This window comes from Babylonia areolata, chromosome 8 (genome assembly GCF_041734735.1).
Source record: "Babylonia areolata isolate BAREFJ2019XMU chromosome 8, ASM4173473v1, whole genome shotgun sequence".
In the NCBI taxonomy this organism is placed as follows: Eukaryota; Metazoa; Mollusca; class Gastropoda; order Neogastropoda; family Buccinidae; genus Babylonia; species Babylonia areolata.
This window is the reverse complement of record NC_134883.1, coordinates 42,083,424-42,110,923: the sequence shown is the minus strand read 5'-3', so window position 1 is coordinate 42,110,923 and position 27,500 is coordinate 42,083,424. Positions and strand designations below refer to the sequence as shown.

Here is a 27,500-nt window from a genome sequence, read left to right as displayed (position 1 = left end):
TCTTTTCATTATCCGTCCTTTCGATTGGAAAAATCAATTCAGTTCATCACATTTACAAAACTCCATTCAGAGTGACTCCTTGCATATAATGTAGCAAATTTTAAGAGCGTGTATACGAAAACAGATGTAAATAAAAGAAAAAAAAGAAAAGAAGAAAGAATAGCATCTTATGGGGGAATCTTGATACTTTGTCTCAGCTTTCCATGCATGAAAAGAAAAAACAGAACCAAAACCGGTGTTGTAAAGATAAGAAACGAATGAAATGCGTTTTTTTTCTAAATTGTTTTAAAAACCTTTTTATTGATTTTTCATTTAAAGATGGGACCTCAAAATACAATCCAGCAAATATAAGCAGGCGAATTCTAGCAGTGAAAATGATGAGAGAGAGGGAGAGAGAGAGAGAGAGAGAGAATCCTAAACAAAGAAAAAAACCGGAAGCGGGTATATTATGTCCATGGGCAAGTCGTGAAGGTGGGGTTCCCCGATAGCTCACTGTCCCTTGGATTCAGGGGTCACAGCAGCAGCAGTAGCAGGAGGAGGGGGGTAGGGGTAGTTGGGTGGTGGCGCAGCTCCCGCTGGGTACTGCGGGTACATGGGGTACTGAGCGCCGGTACCTGGAATCAGTCAGTCAGTCATTTTGCCAAGCAGTGAATCAAACAATCTATCAGTCGGTATGTAGTGATATCATGCGGTGTCCCGACCATTTTTCGAGGTGTCTGACAAACATCTCTCCAAAGGCCAACTTACCAACCAACCACCCAGGTAACCAAGCGAGCAACTGTCTAGCAAGCAACAGTTTATTTTCATGTGTAGTGTTACGTGCAGAACTCTTTGAAGCTGATTACCATAGGGATTAACAGGCATAATGAAATGAGAGAGAGCGAGAGCGAGAGAGAGAGAGAGAGAGTGTGTGTGTGTGTGTGTGTGTGGAGGGAGTGAGAGAGAGGGGAGGGGTGGGAGGGGGAGGGGGGGAGGAGAAAAATAAAGAACTCTCAGAGAGGGAGGGGCAGACACAATGAAAGATGAGACATGTTCACAGATGGTCGGAAAACATGCACGCGCAAACACACACACACACACACACATACAGACGCCTTCCCTCACTGCACGCACATTAATACCACCTCCCTCCTCCGTACACAATCCAGTACCCACCACCCCATTCTTCCCCTGTTCGCCCCCCCCCCCCCCGTCCCCCACGGGTATCCCACTCACCCGGGTAGGCCATGTTGGTGGTGGTGGAGAAGGCAGGGTTGGCGATGGGAGTTGCAGTATGCTGGATCACCTGCCCCCGAGAACCCTGCCTTTTGATGCAGCAGCAGATGGCAACGATGATGAGGGAGAGGAGGGCGATGCCGCCCAGCACTGCCCCCACGATGGCCCCAATCCTGCGTTTGGGGGAGAAGGGGTACAGCGTCAGCAATATAGTACCACCACACAGACAAGTTGGTGCAGAGACAGGAAGGAAGGAAGGATGGCTTGAAAGATGGATGGATGAAATTTTGGATGGATGGATTGGTGGATGGCTGGATGAGAGGATGGATGGATGGATGGATGGAAGAATGACTGGAAGGATGGGTAGCTGGATTGAAGGAAGGGTTGATGGAAAGATGGATGGATACCGATACACGTACGTAGGTACAAAGGAAGGTGCACGATCAAAGAGACAGACGGACAGATAGATAAATAGGTAGGTAGTAAGGTTGGTAGGTAAGCCGGTGGATCGTCAGACAGACAGGTACACAGACAAACAAATGGATGATAGGCAGATAGGCGTTCAGAGGTAGGAATTGGTAGGTATGAGTTCAGAGAGGTGCTTCTGGTTGGAAACACAATTCATTCGGTATCGGGAACAAAACAATTGAATCAACAGATTGGAAATCGAAAAAACAAAACAAAAACAAACAAACAAACAAACAACAAAAAAACAAACAAACAACCCCCCCAAAAAACAAAACAAAACAAAACAAAAACAAACAAACAAACAAAAACCAAGAAGAAAAGAGATAAACAAACTCGGAAATGTATAAGGAATGTTAGAGGGAAGACTCCATCAACATTTGGATCTAACTATATAACAAACAGTTCGAAAGAGCTACACTGACAGCCATGGCGCCGTTGCACAGCAGTGCTCATAGGGGTATGTGCCACAGCAGCCGTAGGTGCAGTACTTTGTGTCGTAGGTATACCTTCCAGACGACACGTAATCTTTGTACGTTGTGCAGAATTCACCACCCTTGCAGCCTACACAGACACAGATCCAAGGCTGAAGACACAAAACTCAAGGTACAAGTTGCAAGACGAAAATTCAAGATAAAGGTCATCAAATAAATATTCAGTATTAAAGTTGTAAGATCTCTCTCTCTCTCTCTCTCTCTCTTATATATATATATATATATATATATATATATATATATATATATACACACATATATATATATATACACATATATATATATATATATATATATATATATAAGATATAAAAAAAAGTGTCAATTGAATGGTGTCAAAGGATGATTTGAGCTCATGTCACGCTATTTTTCAAGTGGTAAAAGAAAGTTCTCTATCTAGTGACGTTGCTGGGTAAATCTGCTTTATATATATATATATATATATGTGTGTGTGTGTGTGTGTGTGTGTGTGTGTGTGTGTGTGTGTGTGTGTATCGTTTTATTTTAGTTTTTTATAACTACTTTTAGACATACACATGTTGAAATGCCTTGAACGGTCAAGATGTGCTTGTGCGCGCTTGTGTGTGTGTCTACATCTTGTGTGGAGTGGTTGTGGATTGGAGCTGGAGCTGAAAGATAAGATTTGTGTGTGCAGATGTGTTCGTGTGTTTTCAGTATGGATACGTCTTTGCCTTTTTCATTGTAAACGCCCAGGGCTTTTGTATGATTAGATTGGGCGAACCAAAATGTCCTTTTATACTACTACTACTAGTACTACTACTAATCATCATCATCATCATCATCATCATCATCTGTTCTATTAAAAAAAAAATTCTATATTAGTATTATCATTATTGTAAATGAAGGACGTTCGAGTCCGTGTGAAGACGATCAAAATGGAAAGACAAAAAATGTCAAAGTGACCCAATGAGTTTGATGACGATGCATTGTTACATTGACAGTAGAATGTCACATAAATAGAATATATAAGATTTCAGAAGCTACGCGTAGCGAGAAAAAAACAACAAACAAAAAGAAAATCAGACATGGGGCTCATGTAGCCTTATGCTTGACTGTGCACTGAGCAACAGTGAGACCTTCCGCGTTTGGCTTCTTACATGGCTTAGTTTTACACAACATGTAAGGTACGCAAGTGGTCAGAGCGTCCGATTTAAAAAAACAAATTTTTTTTAATCAGGAGCGTTCGATGAGGTCTGTGGTCCGAATCCCGTCCTCACCTTTAGGGGTAAAGGGTGGAGACGTTCCACATTAGTCAGGCTGGTCAGCAATAACTTCGACAAACCGTAACAAAATCGCCAAATGCATTTTCGGGCTTACCACACACCGATGATACTCCAGACAAGTTCATTTCATTTTCCAGAAAATTATGTTCATCCGAAGGGGTGAAGGTCGCACGCCTAACAGGCTGAGTGATTCTAGCTCTCCGTATTTTTGTTAATGTGTTGGTTGTGTTTGGTGTTGTGTGGCTAGGTTCTGCAGAGTGTTTTATTATGGATCCCTTCGAACAATGGATGTATGTGTGTGCCCCGATCTACATAAGACTGGCTGTGTTTTGGATTTCCCTTTCTACTTTCCTATCGTCCTTCCATACGCCCGGAAACCAACATGCCATGATTCTAACCGACTCAATGAACCTCATACAGAAAATTGAAAACGGAATGGGAAGCCCAGAGTGGCATAACGCAATGCGCAACTTTCAGATTAAAAAACTCACATGGTCATACTGCCCGGGACATGCAGGTGTTAAGGGAAATGAGCGAGCTGACAGACTTGCTGGTAACGCAACACCAACGAGCGGCCTACATCTAGGAAAATCGGAAATCCTCAGAAAAGTCAAAGAATACCAAAAAGAACAGGTACAAGGCCATCACACCATCGATCGCCTCAAAGAAATAGAAGCAGAGAGAGGGAGCGGCCGCAAATCTAACATGAAAGGTAGAGCACGATGCTTTGCAAATCAAACAAATATCGGCATCATTTCCAAACCAACATTGCGCAAATTTCTTCAAAACGGAACAGAGTCTCTGTGGGCCTTTCCAAACACAATAGACCGAGCAACACACTAGACGCCACGTTCTTGGCATCAGAGATCTTTTCCCATTCCTCTTGCGGCCAGTCAGTGGCGGCTGTGTGTGTTTGTGTGTATGTGTGCTTTTGAGTGCGTTTGTGAATGCGCGAGAGTGAAACTGTACACAAGTGTCAGGAGAGATATGTGTACGTGTGTGTGAGTGTGTGTGTGTGTGTGTGTGAGGGGAGGTGGGAGTGCGGGGGGAGGTGGGGTAGAGGATGAGGTATGTGAGTGTATGCATGCCTACACTGTGGGAGCAACAGGATATTGGAACGTGTATATATATATATATATATATATATATATATATATATATCTTTGTATGTACGTGTGTGGAGTTGGGGGTGGGAGATATGGGCGTATGTGTGTGTGCTTGTACAAGTAAGTGTTCATCTCTGTGAGTGTGTGTTTGTGTGTGTGTGTGTGTGCCGTGGAAGCTGCGATACGTAGACTAGAAATGAGTGTGTGGAGGAGGGGGTAGAGGAGGTGCAAGGTAATGTGTGTGTGTGTGTGTGTGTGTGTTGGAGCTCATGTACGTTTATATGTATTTGACTGTGCTTTCATATGTGCTTGTACAAGTAAGTGTTCATCTCTGTGAGTGTGTGTTTGTGTTTGTGTGTGTGTGTGTGTGCCGTGGAAGCTGCGATACTTAGACTAGAAATAAGTGTGTGGAGGAGGGGGGTAGAGGAGGTGCACGGTAATGCGTGTGTGTGTGTGTGTGTTGGAGCTCATGTACGTTTATATGTATTTGACTGTGCTTTCATATATGTGAAACTGCATGTCTGGTGCATTTCTGTTATGCATGTGTGGGTGTATGTGTGAATGTGTGTCTTCATTTTTTACATTTATTTGCTTATTTATCACCATTGTTGTCTTATTTATTTATTTATTTATGTTTTATTATTATCATTTTATTAGTATTACTAATATTATTACTACTACCTTTTTCTATATTATAATTATTATTTATTTATTTATTTATTTATTTATTTATGCAAGCTTATCTATTATTTATTCCCCCGTTTTTTTTTTTTTGTTTTTTTTTTTTTGTTTTGTGTGTGTGGTTGTGTGTGTGTGTGTTTTTTTTTTTTTTTTTTTTTTTTTTTTTCCAAGGCCTGACTAAGCGCGTTGGGTTACGCTGCTGGTCAGGCATCTGCTTGGCAGATGTGGTGTAGCGTATATGGTTTTGTCCGAACGCAGTGACGCCTCCTTGAGCTACTGAAACTGAAACTGTCAGTTTTGAACTGCGCCGGCCCGCCATTCATCTCTCCCTTCAACACGCCTGTACACGTGCAAAACGTAACGTTCAGTGGTAGTGGACAGGTGGGCAACCTTTGTCAAGGTGAGCGCAACGTCCCTCCCTTTGATCTGTACTCGCGCGCTGAACTGTTTGCTATCAAACCTGCATCTTTGACCCCTGACCTAGTTGTGCGCCTGCGAGGAACAGGCATTGGCGCTTGCCTGCCGCGAAGACGAACTCGCCGAGCAGGAAAGAGAAAACAAAAGCCCATCAAAACTGACGTTTCCGTACGGACCCCCAACAGCACTACTGACAGTACACCTGTGTGTGTTGACAGATCCACTTCATGCGGCGCTGTTTGTGCTGCTTCCAACCTCAACACATGTGTTCCTGCTAACATTTTTACTTTCCGTGACATTGCCCCCTCTGATGACAATATTCCGAACTGCAATGTATCCCCCGTGCCAGTTATAGCCTCTGCTCCGCTTCCTACTCCTGCCACACCTGTCTCAACTCCCGGACCTTTTTCTTCCTTCCCATTGTCCTCCACTGCTCAGTCACCATCTTCTTCTTCTGTTGTCTGTCTGCCTGACTCACCTGCTTCACCATTGGATTCCTCTCTCCTTACCTCTGATCTCTTTCACGCCTGTCTGTTCAATGCTCAGTCTGTCTGCCCTGATCAAAAGACTGACTATATTTCTGATTTTATTTTTGAAAAAAACTTTGATATCGTATTTCTTACCGAAACCTGGTTAAAGTCACAAGGTCACGAACCCAAACTTAAACAACTGACCCCACCTGGATACAAAACTATGTCACTTCCTCGATTGTCTCGTGGAGGTGGCATCGCCACCGTCTACAGAGATATCTTGGAGTCTTCCCTCTCCTTCTCCCATAACCACGCCTTTCGACATGATACCTTCGAAATGCTAGAAGTCACTCTCAGTGTTCCCTGTCACTCAATCATCTTCTGTTGTCTCTATCGTCCTCCGCCTTGTCATAAAAATAACCTAACATCTTCTCAGTTTCACGATGAGTTCCGAACACTACTTGATTACTACAACCTTCGTTCTGGCAAACTTATTATCCTCGGAGATTTCAATTTTCATTTCGACAACCAGACTTCCACTGATGTCAAACGCCTATGTCAATCTCTGTCCACTCATTCTTTCTCTCAGTTCGTTACAGAACCAACACACAGATCTGGCCATACGTTGGACTGGCTAATCGCACGTGAGTCTGATGCCATGGTTGCGTCAGTCACTGTAACTGACAAACTTTCTTCCGACCATTCTGCTGTTATATTCTTGCTTAATATTTCAAAACCTACCAGAACCAGAAAATCTGTTACTCGTCGCAACCTGAAATCCATCAACATTAACACTTTTTCTTCTTAAGCTGCTGAACGCCTTTCCAAAATTTCTTCCCTTACCGACGTATCCACACATTACAACACTGTCCTCTCTCAACTGCTGGATGAACATGCACCCCCCACTACCCGCATGCTCCCTGACAGACCCTCCGCCCCATGGTACACACAAGACATTCGACTTGAAAAACGCAAACGTCGCCAACTGGAAAGACGATGGCGATCAACAAAACTGCAAGTCCACAATCAAATATTCCGAAAACAAATAAATCAAGTCAAACATATGATCTCATCAGCAAAAACAAACTTCTTTTCTTCTCAAGTTCTCGATGCCACATCCACCAAATCTCTTTACTCTGTCATGTCAAATCTTCTCGGAACTGCAAAAAGGACTCCTCTTCCTTCTACCTACACTTTATCTGAACTCCCCAATGTCTTCTCCTCTTTCTTTTTCGACAAAGTCCAAAATATTCGTACCATCTTAGACCAAATGTCTTTCCAACCTGTTCATCCTGATCCTCAATTCAGCGGCACTCCTCTCCATTCCTTCAATCCATTGACTGAAACAGAAGTTCATGAAATCCTAAAAGAAATGACAGTAAAATCCTGTGAGCTCGATCCTATACCAGCCTCGGTCTTTTCCCAATGTGTCTCACATCTTCTCCCCACAATCACTAATATTGTCAACTCATCCCTTCTCACTGGAACGTTTCCATCCACTTTCAAAACTGCAATTGTCCGGCCTCTTCTGAAGAAACCCAACCTTGACGCAAACATTTTGAAAAACTATCGACCAGTTTCTAATCTTCCATTCATGTCCAAACTCCTTGAAAAAGCTGTCCTCAAGCAGCTTAACAACCACCTTTGTTTCAACAATCTCATCCACCCCTTTCAGTCTGCCTATCGCGCTGACCATAGCACCGAAACCACTCTCCTCCACATTCTGAACAATCTACTGATAGCGTCCGACTCAGGAAAAATTTCCCTTCTCACTCTCCTCGACTTGTCAGCCGCCTTTGATACGATAGACCATTCAATCCTTCTTTCCCGTCTTCATTTTACATTTGGTATCAACGGCACTGTTCTAAACTGGTTCAAATCTTATCTCACTGATCGATTCCAGTCTGTCACTGTTGATCATTTCCAATCTGAACCCGTTAAAATCGAACATGGAGTCCCACAGGGATCTGTTTTAGGCCCAGTGCTCTTCACACTGTACACTGCTCCTCTCGCTGAAATTATCAACCGCCATAATATCAGTCATCATTCTTATGCTGATGACACTCAACTCCAGAAGAGTGATACCCCTGAAAAATTGTTGTCGCTCTTGCAAGAAACATCCAACTGCTTCCTGGACATTCAAAACTGGATGACTCGAAATAAGTTACAATTGAACGCGGACAAAACTGAAGCAATGATCATAGGAACTAAACAAAAACTGTCTTCCATCACAATTGACACAATCAAACTTGGCAGTACATCCATCCCTCTTTCCACGTCAGTCAGGAACCTCGGTGTTGTCCTTGACAATACACTGTCCATGCAAAAATTTATCAGTCAGACATGTCAGTCCTGCTACTGTCAACTGCGACGCATCAGTGCCGTCCGGAAATATCTATCCACTGACACAACATCTAGACTTGTCGTTTCTCTCCTTCTCTCTCGCCTTGACTACTGTAACTTTTTATTGTCTGGTCTGCCTGCTTCATCCATTCAGCCCCTTCAGCGCATACAAAACTCTGCTGCCCGACTCGTCCTCAGAAAGAAAAGATCTGAGCACATCACTCCTCTTTTGCAACATCTCCACTGGCTCCCTGTCTCACACCGAATAAAGTACAAGATCAGCACTCTATGTTATAGATGCATTCACAAAACTGCCCCTTCCTATCTCTGCGGCTGCCTTCACCTCTACACTCCATCTCGCTCACTACGATCGGCTTCGGATCCACTCTGTTTACGCATACCCAGATTCAAACACTCGACTATTGGCCGCCGTTATTTCTCTGTTTCTGGACCTTGCGATTGGAATGAACTTCCTTTTTCGCTTCGTCAAGTCTCCACACTCAGCTCTTTCAAGTCTGGCCTTAAAACCCACCTCTTCCCAAAATAGCCTCCCTTGCCTGCCCTTCCTTGTCTTTAGTTTCTGCAGTATTAGAGTTATGCATGCGTGTGAATGACTGGTGCGAAAGCGCTTTGATTTGTCTCTGCACAAGATCCAGCGCTATATAAATACCATTATTATTATTATTCTTATTATGGGGCGGATCGTACCTCGTTCTTCAATCCGTCTACACAGAGCAGAGTGCTTAAGATGAAGACGCGATTAACGACAACAACAACACCAACACACGAAGGCTATTTATTGTCGGAAACAAACGCTCCTCTTCGAAAACTGGTGTTTCTCTCCATGCAACAGCGGGAGTTTGGGGAAGTTAGCATAATTTCAAAACCCCTGGAAACGTTTTTAACCTTAAACACGCATGCATAGCGCGACTTAAGTTCAACATATAAAATATTGGACCGACGATTGTTCATTTGTTGAGCATTCGTTGATATTTGACAGAACATGACGTGACCTATGCACAATCATTCCCTGAATACAAGTTTGCGGCTTCCTTCACCAACTTTCAGAGGTAAGTCATCGCGAACATAGTTGCATGTACGTTTTCATCAATTAAGAATATGCATGAAAAGACTCGCCTTTGATACTTATACTGACAAATGACCGCTTGGGCGAATGTAGGCAGTGTAGGACATTCTCACTGAGGGTAAAACATAACAGCCTTTCTATGCCTTGAGTCATATATCAAAGTTAATTTTTTATTTTTTATTTTATTCATTTTATATTATTATTATTATTATTATTATAGTTGAGTGAGATCCATTTAAAAAGAAAATTTCATGGCGTACTCAGACTGATATTGCATTACTTGGCAGAATTTGCTGCTGCTGCTGATGTGTGCACCAGTGTAACTTCCATAAAAAGCCGAAGTTCCTGTTTGAACTAAAATGGTAAAACGACTACTATTAATTCAGTATGTAAGTATGTCAGATAAAGGTGTTTTTGTATGCTTAAATAAAATTTCAAATGTAACAGTAACCTGGCTGCAAAACGTTTGGCGTCTTTACAATCATTTGTGCCTTTCCCAAAATTATATTGTCATTAAAATTAGACTGTGTGGAAAGAACTGATTTCCCCCTGTTTTTTAGTCAAATTTAGTGTCGAGAGACTAACCATTTGCAGATAAACTTATTTTGTTAAACTTTACAACGGACACACACACACATGCATATACACATGCACACAGACACAGGCACACACACACATACACACACACACACACACACACACACAGTGGAAACACAGGATCATCACATAGACTTAGGTTGTGTGTTAACAGGTCAGTTCATTTCAGTTACCCAATGAGGTGTCACAGAGTTCGGACAAATCCATATATACCTACGCTACACCACATCTGCTAAGCAGATGCCTGACCAACAGCGTGACCCAAAGCGCTTCGTCAAGCCTTTAAGGAACAAAAAAGAAAAGAAAGAAGTCATCAAATTAATGAATAAATAGATTGACATGAATAAAGAAGTCTAAAGATAGAACAGAACAAAAATAAGTAATCAAACAGATAAAGAAATAAAATGAAATATAGAGGCAAAGACAGTGATAAAATGTATATGAACAAATAAGCATATAAATGTAAGTAAACACACAGACACACAGACACACACACATACACAGACACACACAAAGACACAGACACACACGTACACACACACACACACACACACACACACACACACACACACACACACACACACACACACACACACACACACACACACACACACACACACACACACACACACACACACACACACACACACACACGTTCATACACATACATGCACAATAGATATGTAACAAACAAACATTCATAGATATGAAAGTACAAATATACACAGACCCAACACTACATATAAAAGCACATGAGCCCTCACACACACACACACACACACACACACGTTCATACACATACATGCACAATAGATATGTAACAAACAAAACATTCATAGATATGAAAGTACAAATATACACAGACCCAACACTACATATAAAAGCACATGAGCCCTCACACACACACACACACACACACACACACACACACCCCTATAAACCCCCACACCCCCCAACACACATTCACACATATGAACACACACACATTCCTATATTCTGTAGCTCCCACAATACCCGCAATGCAGAAACACACACATCCCCACCCCAAACACACACATCCCCACCCCCAGCACACACATCCCCACCTCCAGCACACATATTCTCACCACTAAAACACACATACGCCTACATGTCGCAGCCCCCACAACGCACACACACACACACGAACCAAAATTGAGGCAGGATAATAATTCATTCCATAAACAGTCCCCTGAATAAGACAGACTAGATTTAAAAAGATCGATCCTTGGAAGTGGTACCATAACTTTATGAAGATGACGATGAGTGTTGGTTACCAATTTATTCTTCAGTGAGGGGGGAGTAAATCCAGACATGATTTTGAACATCAATAGACCTTTGTTAAATAGAAGTTTTGTTTTCAGTGGGAGAATATCAAGAGCATTAAAATCAGATACAGTCAATGATGAAGATTTTAAAGGAATCAATTTTACAGCTCTTCTATGCAGACTCAATAGAGGTTTTATAATACTGTCACTCGCCGAATCCCACACTGTCGAAGCATAGTTAATGTGTGATTCTGTATAAGCACTGACAACTAGTTTTCGGCAGTGAAGATAAAAAAAGTGTTTAATTCTAGACAGTTGATAGATATTTTTTGATACCTGTTTGCATAACAGAGAAATATGATGTGACCATGACAAATTATTATCGATAGTGATGCCAAGGATTTTATGGTGGTCAACTTCTTCAATCTTGTCGCCTTTGATGAAAATGGGCGAACATATTTTGACGTTTTTGTCTTGTTGTGATTATTAGGATTTTTTTTTTTAGGATGGAGACACATGTGGTTTCGTTCAGACCATTCAATCAATTGGTCAATACTTTCCGGAAGAGAAAGTGACACAATACATTGGTAAGTATGACTAGTATGAATGGTGGTGTCATCAGCAAACATTTCACATGGTGTGTTGATAAATAAGGGTAGGTCATTAATATATGCAGAAAATAAGATAGGTCCCAAAACAGAACCTTGAGGTACACCATAGTTAATATGTAATAACATTGATTCTGAACCATTTGTGAACACAAGTTGTTTTCTTTCAGAGAGAAAAGATGAGATAAGTTCTAATGTATTCAAAGACAAACCATAAATCTTTAGTTTTTCAGGAGGAGAGAATGATCAATCACACCAAAAGCCTTCATAAAGTCGACAACAAGAGGTCCAGTAATTTCGTTATTATTAATGTTAGTAAGCCATTGATCTAATAAATTTGTTAGTGCAGAATGACATGAGTGATTAGCTCTAAATCCAGACTGATTTGGATGGAACAGGTCAAAATTATTAAAATGCTTAAGAATATGTTTATTTATGTGATTTTCCAGGGGTTTTGATAGTATTGGCAAAATAGAAATTGGTCTGTAGTTTGATGGTTCAGAGCGATCACCATTCTTATATATAGGAATAACTTCAGCAGTTTTGAGCGTTTCGGGAATCTTATTTTTTGTAATACTTAAATTATATATGTATGTAAGGGATTCTGCTATTGTAGGAGCTGAGAGTTTTAATATTGTTCCGTCTATGCCATCAAGACATCTTGTACTAGTTTGTTTTAAATGGGTCAGAGCATTATAAACTTCATGTACACATATCAAAGGAATATGAAATATTTTTTGATTGACAGAATTTTATCAGAGCATCTAGAGAGTTAAGGTTTGTTTTGTCTGATTTTATAACTGAAGTAGCTATGTTACAGAAATGTGAGTTAAGTCTCTTTGTGGATATGTCTGTGAGTGATGTAATTTGTGTGGCTCTATTCTTATTTTTCAACTGATTCATGGCTTTCCACAAAGACTTACTGTCAGACTTAGAAGTGATCAACTTTTGAAAATATTTCTTTTTCGCTAAACGTTTCAAGTTATTTACTGCATTTCTTTGTTTTTGAACATCTTCTCGTGTTCCAGTTCGTAAAAGAAAATCTTTGAAATCGATGGCGTCTTCTATATCTCTTGTTATCCACGGCTTTTTCAGACTGGTTTTTACACGTTTAGTTTTGAATGGGGCGTGTTTGTTGTAAATGTTGAGGAAATTATGATACCATATTTCAAACGCTTCATCTGGATCAGTAAACTGATAAATGAGAGACAGAGGAGAGTTCATCAGGTCCATCAAGAATGAATCTGGGTCAAATTTTCAATAACTTCTGTATGTGATAACTTTATGACAGTTTTTTTGTATCTTGATACCTTTTTTAGACCATGTAATACAAACTGGAAAGTGGTCACTACAGTCAAAGGTTGGAGAGCGTATTTCAGAAATAGCCTTTGTGGAAGTTGTATATATGTGGTCGATGAGTGTTTTTGAAGTGCGAGTGATTCGTGGTGGTTTGTCAATTAACTGATTGAGATGAAAGGATTCGTATGTTTGTTTCCAGTTCAAATTACATTTCAGTAAATCTATATTAACCTTCACCGTACTTTGTGGGTCTGACAGACCCATTTTTGCCTTAAAAAATGCCTTTAAAATATATTTGGTGTCCGATTAATTTGAAATTTCATGACTTTTGTTGTCACAACATATGCATCATTTTAGTAAATTAATGTACACTTTAACTGATTAGTTAATCAGTTACGTAATTGTGAAAATTTTTACCTGCATTCCTACGTTGTGGGTCTTATAGACCCATACTCCCCAAAGAAGAGAAAACACTAAGTACCCTTATTCGTAATTCGTGGGTCTCTCAGACCCATACTCGCAAAAGGGAACAAACCAATAATCCCTTTGTACTACGTGGAACGAAGTGATTGTGCGTACGTGACTGATGACACATAGGCTACCTCACTGCTTCTGTAGTTGGCTGGCACATCGCATCCGGCTCTCACGGAGAACACAACAGTACAGCAGGCTACCGGTGTCATTGCCTCAGGCAAGTTATATTTTGATGATTATCAAGTTTATTAATTGCCATCAAGTTAGCTTGCCATCTGTTCGATACTTTAGGTCGATTCCAACATCGCCATCTCTGAAGGCATCAGTAAGCATTGCAGAGAACATGAGGCTGAACAGCGTTGGAGCCAGGACGCAGCCTTGCTTGACACCATTTGTGACAGCAAAAGGAGCAGATGTTTCGCCATTGTCATGGACTCGAGCCTGCATGCCTTCATGGAATTGGCTGACCAAGGAAATAAATTTCCGAGGGCATCCGTACTTTTTTTTTTTTTTTTTTTGCTGCCCCATCATCTGCGCCGTTTCAGTGGCATTACTCCCACGCCGCTCATTTAGATTCCCCCATACACGGCCACACCCGGGTTCGTCCATCGCAGTCCCAGCGTCGGCAGTCCACAGGGAACCATCGATGTTAGGTCGCCTGGAGGCCACACACCAGAGGAGACCCTGCACTGCTGCCTAGTCACTTCAGTGGTGTTCAGTGGTGCCTGTTCTGTTTTAACGTACTTAGGACACCACCTACTAAGCCCCCTACTAACGACAATAATGGCTTAGTCGCGGAGCCAGACTGAGCGAGCGTCTCTCCCAGAGTGGAGACCGCCACCACGTCCCTCAAACAACAGCCCCCCCATGAATCTGCCGACACTGACGACATTGACAGGACTCACCCAAAGCACGGAAGTGGAGGGGTATCGAAACTGAGGTCACATTGAGAGCAGGGCATGAAAGGCTACAGACTTTGAGACTATTTTGTTTATATTGATGACGATGAAGGGGGAGGAGGATGACGATGATGATGACGATGTTGCTATGGAGGTCCATTTTGGTTTGGGACTGCGTGACAAGGCTGTACTCTACGCTTCCTGTCATAATGATATCCCGGCGTTAACCAGGCCCGAGAGATACAGACACTTGCAGTGTTGGTCAGGTAATTAGAGCAACACACCCAAAGACGCATTCTTGAAGTGGATGACACTCGACTGTGTGGTCCCAGTCTCCCCATTTAAGCCCACAGCACACTCAACTCTGGGTAGGAGCCGGCCACGGGCCGAAAAACCCACCTCCGCTGGGATTCGAACCCGCGTCCTCCCAGCCGTCAGTCCGCGACGCTAACCACTTCGCCACGGCGACTGGTAGGGCATCCGTACTTGGCCATGATCTTCCACAGTCCCTCTCTACTCACGGTGTCGAAGGCCTTAGTGAGGTTGACATAGGTGGAGAACAGATCAGCATTTTGCTCCTGACATTTCTCTTGCAGCTGCCTTGCAGCAAACACCATGTCAGTGGTTCCGCGCTCTTTCCGGAATCCACATTGGCTCTCAGGCAAATGACCTTGGTCAAGGTGTACTGTGAGGCGGTTAAGTAGGATCCTGGCAAGTATCTTGCCTGCGATGGAGAGCAAGGAAATGCCCCGATGGTTATCACAGGCTTGCCGGTTCCCCTTTCGCTTGTACAAGTGAATGATAGATGCATCTTTGAAATCCTGGGGGATCGTCTCTTCTTTCCACATGAGTGAGTACAGCTGATGAAGCTTCTCAGTCAGCACAGTGCCTCCATCCTTGTAGACCTCTGCTGGTATGGAGTCTGAGCCAGGTGCTTTGCCACTGGATAGCAGACGGATTGCTTTCTGGGTCTCAAGAAGTGTTGGCGGATCGTCCAGTGCTTCGTTGGTGGGGATTTGTGGGAGACGGTCTATGGCTTCATCATTTATGGAGGAAGGGCGATTTAAGACATTGTTGAAGTGCTCAGCCCATCGTTCGAGAATGTTCTCCTTCTCGGTGATCAAGGTATTCCCATCTGCACTGAGGAGGGGGGATGATCCTGAGGATGTGGGGCCGTAGACTTCTTTTAAGGCATCATAGAACCTCTTCATATCGTGCCTGTCAGCATATCCCTGGATCTCATCAGCTTTGTCACTCAACCACTTATCCTGCATTTGGCGTAACTTTTGCTGAACAGTCCTGCGGATGGCATTGTATGCATCCTTTTTTGATGTGGACTTTGGGTTGCTCAGGTGGGCTTGATGCAGATGGCGTTTCCCATCCAGAAGCTGCTTGATTTCATCACAGTTTTCATCAAACCAGTCTTTGTGCTTTCTGGTCATGGGTCCCAGGGTCTCTGAAGCTGTACTATAGATCAGCTCACGCAAGGTCCTCCAGTCAGACTCCACATTCTGGTTGTCCAGAGAGGCGGATTCCAGACGATCTTCCAGCAGCTCCACAAAGGACTGTTTGATGGTGATGCTTTTCAGCTTAGCGATGTTGAGCCGTTTTGGAGCCTTCTGGCCTTCGGGGCGTCTCTTGGGTTGGATTCGAATATTCAGCTTCGAGACTACAAGGCGATGGTCTGTCCAACACTCGGCGCCGCACATGGTCTTTGTTACACGTACATCTTGCCTATCCCTTTTCCTGACGATGACATAATTGATGAGATGCCAATGCTTTGAGCGAGGGTGCATCCATGACGTCCTGTTACGGGTAGGGAGGCAGAAAACTGTGTTGGTTATCAGCAGTTCGTGCTCTGCACTGGTCTGAAGCAAAAGCAATCCATTTGGGTTGCCGTGGCCCACACCATGCTTTCCAATCACTCCATCCCAGGAGATGCAGTCAGAGCCAGCTCTAGCATTGAAGTCCCCAAGAATGATGAGCTTGTCTGCTTTAGGGATGGCAGCAATGACAGAGTGAAGGTCCTCGTAGAACTTCGCCTTCACTTCATCCGGGTTGGTCATGGTTGGGGCGTAGGCACTGACAATGGTGAGGTGCTTCTGGCCAGATGCCAGTGGGAGTTTCATGGTCATAAGCCTATCGTTGACTCCCTTTGGGATTCCAGCTAGCTTGCTGACAAGTGCTGTTTTTACTGCAAAACCAACGCCAGCCTCACGTCGCTCTTCGCTTCCTCGTCCACTCCAGAAGGTGTAACCAGATCCCCGTTCACAGAGCTCGCCTTCGCCTGCAAGCCGAGTCTCACTCAAGGCTGCAATGTCGATGTTGTATCTGGGGTCTGCCCGCGTTATCTCTGTCCAGGAGAGTCCTTATGTTCCAAGTATCAATGGTGAGAGGAACGATCCTTGTTTTTTTCTTTTCTTTCTCTTTGTTTCGACCGCTGATGTAGGGTCCCCGCCAGCCGCGGTATGCTGGCCAGGGTGATATGGAGCAGGAAATTTTTAGGGCACCTTTTCTAGCCCCTTCCTCATGCCAGGGAGGTGAGCAGTGCATTCCTAAAGAGGGCTGCTCAGACGCTCAGACGGCTGCTGAGCTCCATCGCTGCTCCTGTCGACGAAGAACGACCCTATGGCCTGAGCCGCCTGCGTGCAGCTCAGGTCTGCGGCTGCGACTGCCAGTGTACCCACACCTGTCGTTTCGTCGCTCGCCTGTCGCCACAGGACTTGGGGGTGATGAAATGATGAAGGATGAAAGGTCATTTTGGATGACTGATGACTTGCGCGATGAGTTTGTTTAAAGTGAAGAGGAGTTGCGCAACGTCAACCTCACTCTCTCGTCCAGGTCCACCAATTTCCAGTGGCAAGACTAAGTCGAGACGACTGGAGGATGAGCACGGATGCAGTGGATGACCAAGATATCCTTTCGGTGTCTCATCTTGCTCTCTGCACTCCACAGTGCGTTGCTGTAATCGCCTTCCTCTCCGTTGAACCAATAGGTTTCTTCCGCAGATTCTGCTGGATCCAGACTTCGCATACATGGGTAGACACACCCCAGAGGCCAACTGCGTGTGGCATGCACACAGCACAGTGGAGCTAGATGGCCGTCGGTGGCTCTCCTGAGCCGACGCCCTTTTATGGATCTCCATAAGGGTGTCTAGCCACCCGCCTCACCAGTCCCAGAAGGGAGCGGTGGAAGTGCCGGTTTAGTCGTCGGCAACCCGACCCTGAACAGGTTGTACTGGATTACAGGTTACCAGTAGCAGATCTAATGACCTGACCTGACGAGGAAGTTCAGTTAGGACAAAGTAGTTGAACATACTGAAGTCACACACACACACACACACACACACAGACACACACACACACACCATTATAGTAGAAACGTGACAACACAGACACAGACACACACACACACACACACACACACACACACACACCACTATAGTAGAAACATGACCACACAACACACTGTAAAAGAAAACAAACTTACCTGTAAACAGCACAAAAAGTACAGCCGGAAGGGTGAGGACAGCAATCCTGTTACCAGCCATGTCGACAGTAGCGGCCACACACACACTGGTTCACTTCGCACAGGAAAAAAAGCAGCTTTGTTTTTTTTGGCCAGTCCTACAATTCAGTCACACGGAAAGGCGCACAACACAAGATCCTGTTTTGTTCTGGGGGGGGGGGGGGGGGGGGGGGGGGAGTTTTGAGATAGGCCCACCGCATATCTGTGGGCTGTGTTATCGAGACGGGTACACGTTCTACAGGCTGGCTCGCCTCACCACCACAAGCACGCTGCATGGCTTTCATTATTATACAGTTTCTTTTCATCACATGTTCAGTCAGCGTAACATAAGCATGGACGCAACGGAGTACAACACCAAAGAAGACAAAGAAAGTGTCATTTGTTCTTACTAGAACGATAATCCCGTGGTATTAGCTTGTAATGGCATGCGTAACTTCACTGACAGACAGACACACACGCACATACACACGTGCACACAAACGTATGCCTGGGCATAGACAAAAAGGAAAACTCACAGACCCTTATTCCTCCCACGTAAGCATGTGCACAAGCTGTTGCCTCCTACAGAAGGGCATGTGCGCACTGACATTGATGTGCATGCACACACAGGAGCGCGCACAAACACACGCATACACGCAATGGCATGAAGGCGGTCACACACACAGACACACACAGAGACACATACACACACAGACACACACACACACACAGACACACACACACACACACACACACCTTCGCACTGTGGAATATCTTCAAATGAGTGGGTAGACCAAGCAGCTAGAAGAGCAGCACGTAATTTCGAAGGCGTAATACAACTTGACATCCAGTTAGATCTACATGAATGCATTAGCTGTATAGAAAATGTATCTAGAAATCGATTTAAGAAATTACTTATAGATTCAAATAATCAATATTACCAATGTTGTGTAAACACAAAGAATGCAGCTAATCCCAAACATTTTCTAAATTCGACACCAGCAGCACCTTCAAGACAAATTACAAGTCTAATGTATAGACTTCGTTTAAATCCCTTTCATACAATTTAAAAAAAAAAAAAATGTATATGTGGTAAGCAAATAACTGTAAGCCATCTTCTCATTCATTGTCCGAGCATTAGACAGTTACTTCCAAAAGATGTAGTTGATGACTTTTCTTCCAATATTTCATTAGCCACTGAAAAGATTTTGAATGATTATTCATTGTTTAGAATGTTTTCAGAAATTTTAAACTCCAGTCCAGTTGGTATCCTCTTTCGATGTATTATATTTAATACTGTTATTTATATTTACATTGTTGTAGGTTAATACTTGTTGATTTGCATTTACATATTCTCCTTCCCATGACAACTCATTCAATACACACCACAACCTCTTAAGACTTTTTCTTATAATATACTTTTCCTCTGAAACATAACATGAACTTTTTATTATTATTATTTTTTTAACACTACTATTCACATGCATTCCCTTTCCTTTATACACAACTTTACTCCTTTCCGTCTAAAAACACTTATAGTGAATAGACGTTACACTGAAGAAAACACACACAGAGGCACATATAACACACAGACACACACACACATAACACGTACGCACACACACACACACACACACACACACACACACACACGTAAGCACACACGCGTCTCCTATGTACACACGCGCTCATCAGCATTCAATCGGTCCCTCCGATTTGTTTGCCGTCCTGCCTCTCTGTACTTCCTAACACTCAAAAACCTGTTTTTCGTGTGTTAGTTCTATTAATAAAAATATCAACACAACCAGGTTGCTTTCGTCTGCGCGGGTGTGCAGTGTGCACTAGCTGTTAATGTGACAACATTGAAACACACACACACGCACGCACGCACGCACGCACACACACATACATACGCACGCACGCGCGCGCGCACACACATACACACAGACACACGCACACACACAGACACACACACACACACACACACACACACACACACACAGGGTTATTATAAATGGTAACAACTCTTCCGAAACGCTTTTGAATTTGGGGTCCTATTCTTGGTCCGACACTTTTCGTACCTTGCGCAACGCATAACACTCCTCTTACTCTTCTTTATTGACTCTCACACTGTTTGCAGATGACACACACAACTTATTCATTCCGATTCTTCTGCAAACTACAGCCCTTCACTACTCTGTACAGGATTGTGTCTTTGAAGCTGTCAGTGATGTCGATCAACAGTACAAAACTAACTGACGACAAGACAGAAGATTTATCCCTTATGCTCCATATTATATGCTCTTCTGAATTTGTGTGTGTGTGTGTGTGTGTGTGTGTGTGTGTGTGCGTGCGTGCGTGCGTGCGTGCGTGTGTGTGTGTGTGTGTGTGTGTGTGTGTGTGTTTTCGTTGTCATCACATTTGTAAAATCTTAAATAAAAAGGTTATAAAAAAAGAAGAAAAATAGATTTATCCTTTCATCTGTAGAAACTTCTCCCCCCGTGTCTCTTCTAGATTGTTTCTTCTAGGTCTGTCCAGGTTGTCTCTTCAAGGTCTGTCCAGGTTGTCTCCACAAGGTCTGTCCAGGTTGTCTCTTCAAGATCTGTCCAGGTTGTCTCTTCCAGGTCTGTCCAGGTTGTCTGTTCAAGGTCTCTCCAAGTTGTCTGTTCAAGGTCTGTCCAAGTTGTCTCTTCAAGGTCTGTCCAGGTTGTCTATTCAGGGTCTGTCCAGGTTGTCTGTTCAAGGTCTGTCCAGGTTGTCTCTACAAGGTCTCTCCAGATTGTCTCTTCCAGGTCTGTCCAGGTTGTCTGTTCAAGGTCTGTCCAAGTTGTCTCTTCAAGGTCTGTCCAGGTTGTCTCTTCAAGGTCTGTCCAGGTTGTCTCCACAAGGTCTGTCCAGGTTGTCTCTTCAAGATCTGTCCAGGTTGTCTCCACAAGGTCTGTCCAGGTTGTCTCTTCAAGATCTGTCCAGGTTGTCTCTACAAGGTCTGTCCAGATTGTCTCTTCAAGATCTGTCCAGGTTGTCTGTTCAAGGTCTGTCCAAGTTGTCTCTTCAAGGTCTGTCCAGGTTGTCTCCACAAGGTCTGTCCAGGTTGTCTCTTCAAGATCTGTCCAGGTTGTCTCCACAAGGTCTGTCCAGGTTGTAGGTCTGTCCAGGTTGTCTCTTCAAGATCTGTCCAGGTTGTCTCCACAAGGTCTGTCCAGGTTGTCTCCACAAGGTCTGTCCAGGTTGTCTCTTCAAGATATGTCCAGGTTGTCTCCACAAGGTATGTCCAGGTTGTCTCCACAAGGTCTGTCCATGTTGTCTCTTCAAGGTCTGTCCACGTTGTCTCTTCAAGGTCTGTCCAGATTGTCTCTCCCAGGTCTGTCCAGGTTGTCTCTTCAAGGTCTGTCCAAGTTGTCTCTTCAAGGTCTGTCCATGTTGTCTCTTCAAGGTCTGTCCAGATTGTCTCTTCCAGGTCTGTCCAGGTTGTCTCTTCAAGGTCTGTCCAAGTTGTCTCTTCAAAGCCTGTCCAGGTTGTCTCTTCAAGGTCTGTCTAGATGGTCTCTTCCAGGTCTGTCCCGGTTGTCTCTTCAAGGTCTGTCCAGGTTGTCTCTTCAAGGTCTGTCCAGGTTGTCTCTTCAAGGTCTGTCCAGATTGTCTCTTCAAGGTCTGTCCAGGTTGTCTCTTTAAGGTCTGTCCAAGTTGTCTCTTCAAGGTCTGTCCAGGTTGTCTCTTCAAGGTCTGTCCAAGTTGTCTCTTCAAAGCCTGTCCAGGTTGTCTCTTCAAGGTCTGTCCAGATGGTCTCTTCAAGGTCTGTCCAGGTTGTCTCTTCAAGGTCTGTCCAGATTGTCTGTTCAAGGTCTGTCCAGGTTGTCTGTTCAAGGTCTGTCCAAGTTGTCTCTTCAAAGCCTGTCCAGGTTGTCTCTTCAAGGTCTGTCCAGATGGTCTCTTCAAGGTCTGTCCAGGTTGTCTCTTCAAGGTCTGTCCAGATTGTCTCTTCAATGTCTGTCCAGATTGTCTCTCCAATGTCTGATCTCTACACTTTCTAAGGTCCCAATACAGGATACCATTGATATCCCTTCCCTGTATCCTTTCAAGGGTCATGAAATAGGTGCAAAGTTTGGTTTATTTGATATCCATCAAAATATCTATATTCGCGCGCGGTGTGTGTGTGTGTGTGTGTGTGTGTGTGTGTGTGTGTGTGTGTGAATGCGCACAATATAACTTTACAACAACTACTACTGCAAATAATAATGAGGATGAGGATGAGTGTGTTTAATAGCAGTAGTATTTATGTGTGTGTGTGTGTGTGTGTGTGTGTGTGTGTGTGTGTGTGTGTGAATGCGCACAATATAACTTTACTACAACAACTACTACTACAAATAATAATGATGATGAGCATGAGTGTGTTTGATATCAGTAGTATTAGTATTGTTATTGTGGTTGTGGTTGTTGGTGGCTGTGAAGGTGTTGGTGACATATTTCTTTGCTCTCTCATCATCTGCACCGATTCAGTGGCATTACTCCTATGTCGCTCATTCTGTCTCCCCCATTCACAACCACACCTGGATTCGTCCGTCGCAGTTCCAGCGTCAGCAGTCCACTGGGAACAATCGACATTAGGTCTCCAGGAAGCTACAGACCAGAGGAGACCCGGCACTGCTGCTGAGTCTCTTCGGTGGTGTTCAGTAGTGCCGTTTCTGATTTAACACACACATGACACCACCTTCTAAGCCCCATACTGACGACCTAATCGCTTATAAGTTTCAGAGTCACACCGAGTGAGCGTCCCCATCCTCTCCCCCACCCCTCCGAGTGGAGACCCCCACCACGCCCTCCAACAACAGCCCCCCCTCCCCCCCATGAGTCTGCCGAAACTGAAGACCTTGTCAGGACTCACTACAAGCATGGAAGTGGAGGGGGATCGCAACTGAGGTCACCATGAGCGTTGGGCATGAAAGGCTACAGAATTTGGTGTCATTTTAATTATTTTGTTGTTGTTTTTTCATTAAATTTTTGGTCTCGATGATGTATGAGGATGATAACTGTGATCGATGCTGATGTCGAGTTCCAATTTAGGTTCGGCACAATGTTACGTTACAAGGCTGTATTCTGCGCTTCCTTTTCATAATGCTATCCCGTCGTTAAACCAGGCCCGAGAGATACAGACACTTGCAGTGTTGTTCAGGAAAATTTGAGCAGCATATCCCCAAAGACACATCCGTCAAGTGGGTGATACTCGTTATACTGTGTGGTCCCGCTCTTCTCACCAGTTTAAGCCCATAGCACACTCAGCTTTGGGGATTTGGAGCCAGGTGCGGGGCGAAAAAAAAAAAAAAAATCCACCTTCGCTGGGAATCCAATCCTCATCGTCCCAGTCCCCAAGTCCGCGAAGCTAACCACTTCGCCACGGCGGCTAGTCTTTAAAAAAAAAAGTTTATTGTCAATGTTATTACCATTATTATTCATAATTTATTATTATTATCATCATTCATTTTAATTTTTTTTTAATATATTCTATTCTGTTCTTGTTGTCGTTGTTATCATCATTGCACATTCATACATGTGAACCCCCCCCCCAAAAAAAAAACCCTCCCCAAAACCCCCAACCCCCACCCTAACCCCTCTACAATTCATCACACTTCTGAACTGCGCAACATGAAATAAACAGAAACTCGATCCGACTCCCTGATTGACTGGTCTTCTTGCCCTTGTGTGTCAGTCAAAACGCAATCAGGGCTTTCGTTGTGCTTTGCACAGGTATACTCAGCAACATGCAGAAGGGACCCATGTCCATTTCATACGTGTAAAAAAAATTATAAAAAAAAAGAAAAAAAAAAGGGGGGGAGGCGGGGGGAGGGGGGAGTAAAACAGAGAAACTTTCGCGGTGTGATCGCACAAAAAAGCGCGCGCGCGCGTGTGTGTGTGTGTGTGTGTGTGTGTGTGTGACAACGGAGAAAGGATTCACGTCTTCTTTACGTTCACATGACGTACGATGACTATTCAGCCATCTGCGCATTCACAGATAGATTCATGAGCATCCTCCCCCCCCCACCCCACCACCACCCTCCCCCCATCCCCCAGCTGGATGACAACGATGGTCATCATCGATCTCGATGGACACACCACCCACGTTCACATCGAGAAGCAGCCACTCCCATTCCCAAACTTACCCCACCTACCCCTCCTGCTGTGTTTCCCCCCAGGGTAATTCTCGACTAGTCTTGAATACCCGCTCCCCCGTCGTCGTTGCGTTGTGGGCTAAGCTAGCATACTGACCCCCCCCCCCCCCCCCCCCCCCCCACCCCTCCTCATTTCGAACTCCAAATTAGTTATGTTTTAATCGAAGAGTTATATATTCAAAATGAAAATTTTGTGGGCAGTGTGTCAAGTTTTATTTACGGTCCCCGGCAAGTGTTGCTCAGTATATAAATTTTTATGGAGATAAGACTGTGTGAGTCGTTGAAGTGTAATGTGGGGCTTTTTGTTGGCACCATCACAACTTCCTGTTTGAAGATCCCAATAGAAACATTGTGAATTGTGTTGAGGGCCCCCCCTTCTCTCTCTGTCTCTTTCTTCTGAATTGCCGTTCCTTCACCCAAATCAAACTTCACATCCGCTACATTATATATATATATATATATATATATATATATATATATATATATATATATATATATATAATCAGCCTGTAAAGGTGTTTTGATTCTGTGGTTGGCTGCTCTTGGTGAATTTATTTCAGTTGGTTTGGTTTATGTCTGTACATTTGAGCATGTGAGAAAATCTCTATTTCTGTCTGTCTGTCTGTCTGCATGTCCCCCTCTCTCTATCTCCCTCTTTCCCCTCCCCCCTTCACCACCCCCACCCCCAGCTTCCCAATCCCATCAATATATGTTACCACGTGCTCATATGACAGCGTATTAGCTTGTAAAAAAATATAACTCATTCCTAAAAGGTACATGTTATATAGAAATCTTTGTCAACATATTTAAGCGCATGTTGTGATACGGTTGTTTTCGTGTGTGCTGCTGTTTGTTTCCTGTTTGTTTTGTAAGTTTCATTTATTTTGATGGAAACACACACACACACACACACACACACACACACACACACACACACACACACACACACACACACACACGCATACACACACACACACACACACACACACACACAAACAAACAAACAAACAAACGCACAAACACAGTAGGCTCTATACCATCGGATACACACATAAATACCAATAACAACACACACACATGCAGGATGAAGAAAAAACAAAACAATCAAAAAAACAAAACAAAAACAAAACAAACAAACAAACAAAAAAACAACAACAAAAAACAAACCAGAAACAAAAACAAAACACGATAGAATGAGAACGTGTACGAACGATCTGAAATAACCAGACCCCGTTCAAACGTGCGCACACAAACATGTATCATTGAAAAGATGCTCTGTGCCAAGGGAAAAAAGCCCCCCCCCCCCCCCCCCCCCCCCCCGTCCCCTCCGCCTCCCGCCGCCCCGCAGAACAAGATCCCACACGGGACAAACCGCTTTGATACTTTTATGAAGACAAACTGAGAAGTTGCAGTAGTGGTTCCAGAACATCTGTTGAGGAACTAGCAGCCTACACGAAGTTTCAGTTTCAGTTTCAGTTTCAATGAGACGTCAGAGCGTGCGGACTAGTTCATATGCGCTACACCACCCACATATGCTGTAAATAAAAAGAGAATAGATGCCTGTTCTTTGCATGAACCGAACGCGCTGATCAGGCCTTGAAGTTTTGTTTTTTTTAATCGCGCCGACCCCCCACACCAGCCCCCCTCCCTGCATTCACAACCGTAGCGTAGCGAACGACGTGAAAAACAGTGTATAATGGAAGTTTGTATCAAAGTGAATCAGACTGCGCTCGCGTCGCGAAGTGTCGCGTTGTGCCCATCCATGTTTACCCCGACCAGTTCAGTACGGTCTAAAGTCTGATCTACGGAGAAAAGAAACAAAAATATATGGAATACACAGCATTCGGCCCGTGCAATGTAACAGCCGGTTGCTGGATATTGCTGCTGTGTGAAGTAAACCAGTGTCACTGCTGTCAACATGGCGAGTAACAGGGCTGTTTCTCTCGTTACCTCGGTTGTACTTTGTGTGCTGTTCACAGGTGAGTTATTAGTTATCACAGTTAGTTCAGAAATAGATGATTGCTTATTCGGTTATTCAGTGTGTGTGTGTGTGTGTGTGTGTGTGTGTGTGTGTGTGTGTGTGTGTGGATCGATGTGTGTACAGGCTGCAATGGAGGAGAATTCTGCACGACGATCGAAAGTGACGGCTCGGAGAGCAGTACGTACTGCCCCTTCGGCTGCTGTGGCACATACCCCAATCAGGAATGCTGCGGCGCATCTGTGTCAGTATTGCTATTTGTAACTGTAAATACTGCTACTACTACTACTACTACTACTACTACTACTAGTAATAATAATAATACTACTGTACATTTATATTGCGCCCTTTCTCACTAAGAGCTCAGGGCGCTTTACATGAAAGAAAAATATTACAAGTAACATAAAACATTCATGGCAACTCTTTCTTTAAAAAAAAGAAGAAAAAAAAGGAAAAAGATATATGTATATATATATATATAAAATCCTCCCCCCATTCATACTCTCCCTTTCCCACTCTACATACATCCAAAGTGAGCTGACATGGGGTGGTGTTGGAGAAAAGGAAGCTGAGAGTACTTATAGATAGGTTTAAAAAAAAAAGAGATAAGTCTTTAGTGATGAGCGAAAAGCAGAAATAGAATCAGATGCACGGATATGATAAGGAAGGTTGTTCCAGATGTGAGGAGCAGAAAAGAAGAAAGAACGTTCACCATAGGTTATTGTATTTAGTTATATAGTTAGTTAGATCCCGATGTTGATGAAGTCTTCCATCTGAATATTCTGCATGATATCCCCCCCCCCCCCCACCACCCCCACCTTTTTCTTTGTTTCTCCATTCTTTGTGTGATTTATCTGCCCATTTATTTATCAGTTTCTTTATTTTGTTCGTTCCCCATATTGAATGATGTGTTTCCAACCAGAAGGACCCCACTGAATTCCAACCAACATACTCCTACTTCTGCCTACCTACCTATTTCTACCTCTCCCTACCTATCTGTCATCGATTTGTCAGTCTGTCTGTGTACCTGCCTGTCTGGATATCTGCCTACCTGCCTGACTGCCTAACTACCTATCTGTCTGTCTGACTAATCAGGTGCCTTTCTTAATACCTACTTATCACGATATCCATCCATCCATTCTACCTTCCTGCCTATTGATTGATTG

The 27,500-nt window shown here is 43.7% G+C and overlaps 2 protein-coding genes across 5 annotated transcripts in view; one reads left to right on the top strand and one right to left on the bottom strand.

Moving 5' to 3' along the window:
- Positions 1 to 18,331, bottom strand: part of LOC143284821 (uncharacterized) — a 19,834-nt gene extending 1,503 nt beyond the window's left edge. The window contains exons 1-4 of the mRNA XM_076591873.1: positions 18,175 to 18,331; positions 2,106 to 2,244; positions 1,216 to 1,388; positions 1 to 614 (exon numbers count right to left, since the gene is read on the bottom strand). The exon at positions 1 to 614 is cut by the window's left edge and continues 1,503 nt beyond it. Coding sequence (XP_076447988.1) covers positions 490 to 614; positions 1,216 to 1,388; positions 2,106 to 2,244; positions 18,175 to 18,235 — 498 coding nt within the window. The 5' untranslated portion in view covers positions 18,236 to 18,331 and the 3' untranslated portion in view covers positions 1 to 489. The remainder of the gene's footprint in view (positions 615 to 1,215; positions 1,389 to 2,105; positions 2,245 to 18,174) is intronic.
- Positions 18,332 to 26,099: 7,768 nt separating this feature from the next.
- LOC143284820 (uncharacterized) overlaps positions 26,100 to 27,500 on the top strand; it is a 10,994-nt gene continuing 9,593 nt past the window's right edge. For 2 of the 4 annotated variants that reach the window (XR_013055614.1, XM_076591870.1), the window contains exons 1-2: positions 26,100 to 26,335; positions 26,461 to 26,578. Coding sequence is in view for 3 of the 4 variants with exons in the window: in XM_076591870.1 (XP_076447985.1) it covers positions 26,275 to 26,335; positions 26,461 to 26,578 (179 nt within the window). In the remaining variant the exon portion in view is untranslated. The remainder of the gene's footprint in view (positions 26,336 to 26,460; positions 26,579 to 27,500) is intronic. The other 2 variants (XM_076591872.1, XM_076591871.1) reach the window with 2 other exon arrangements.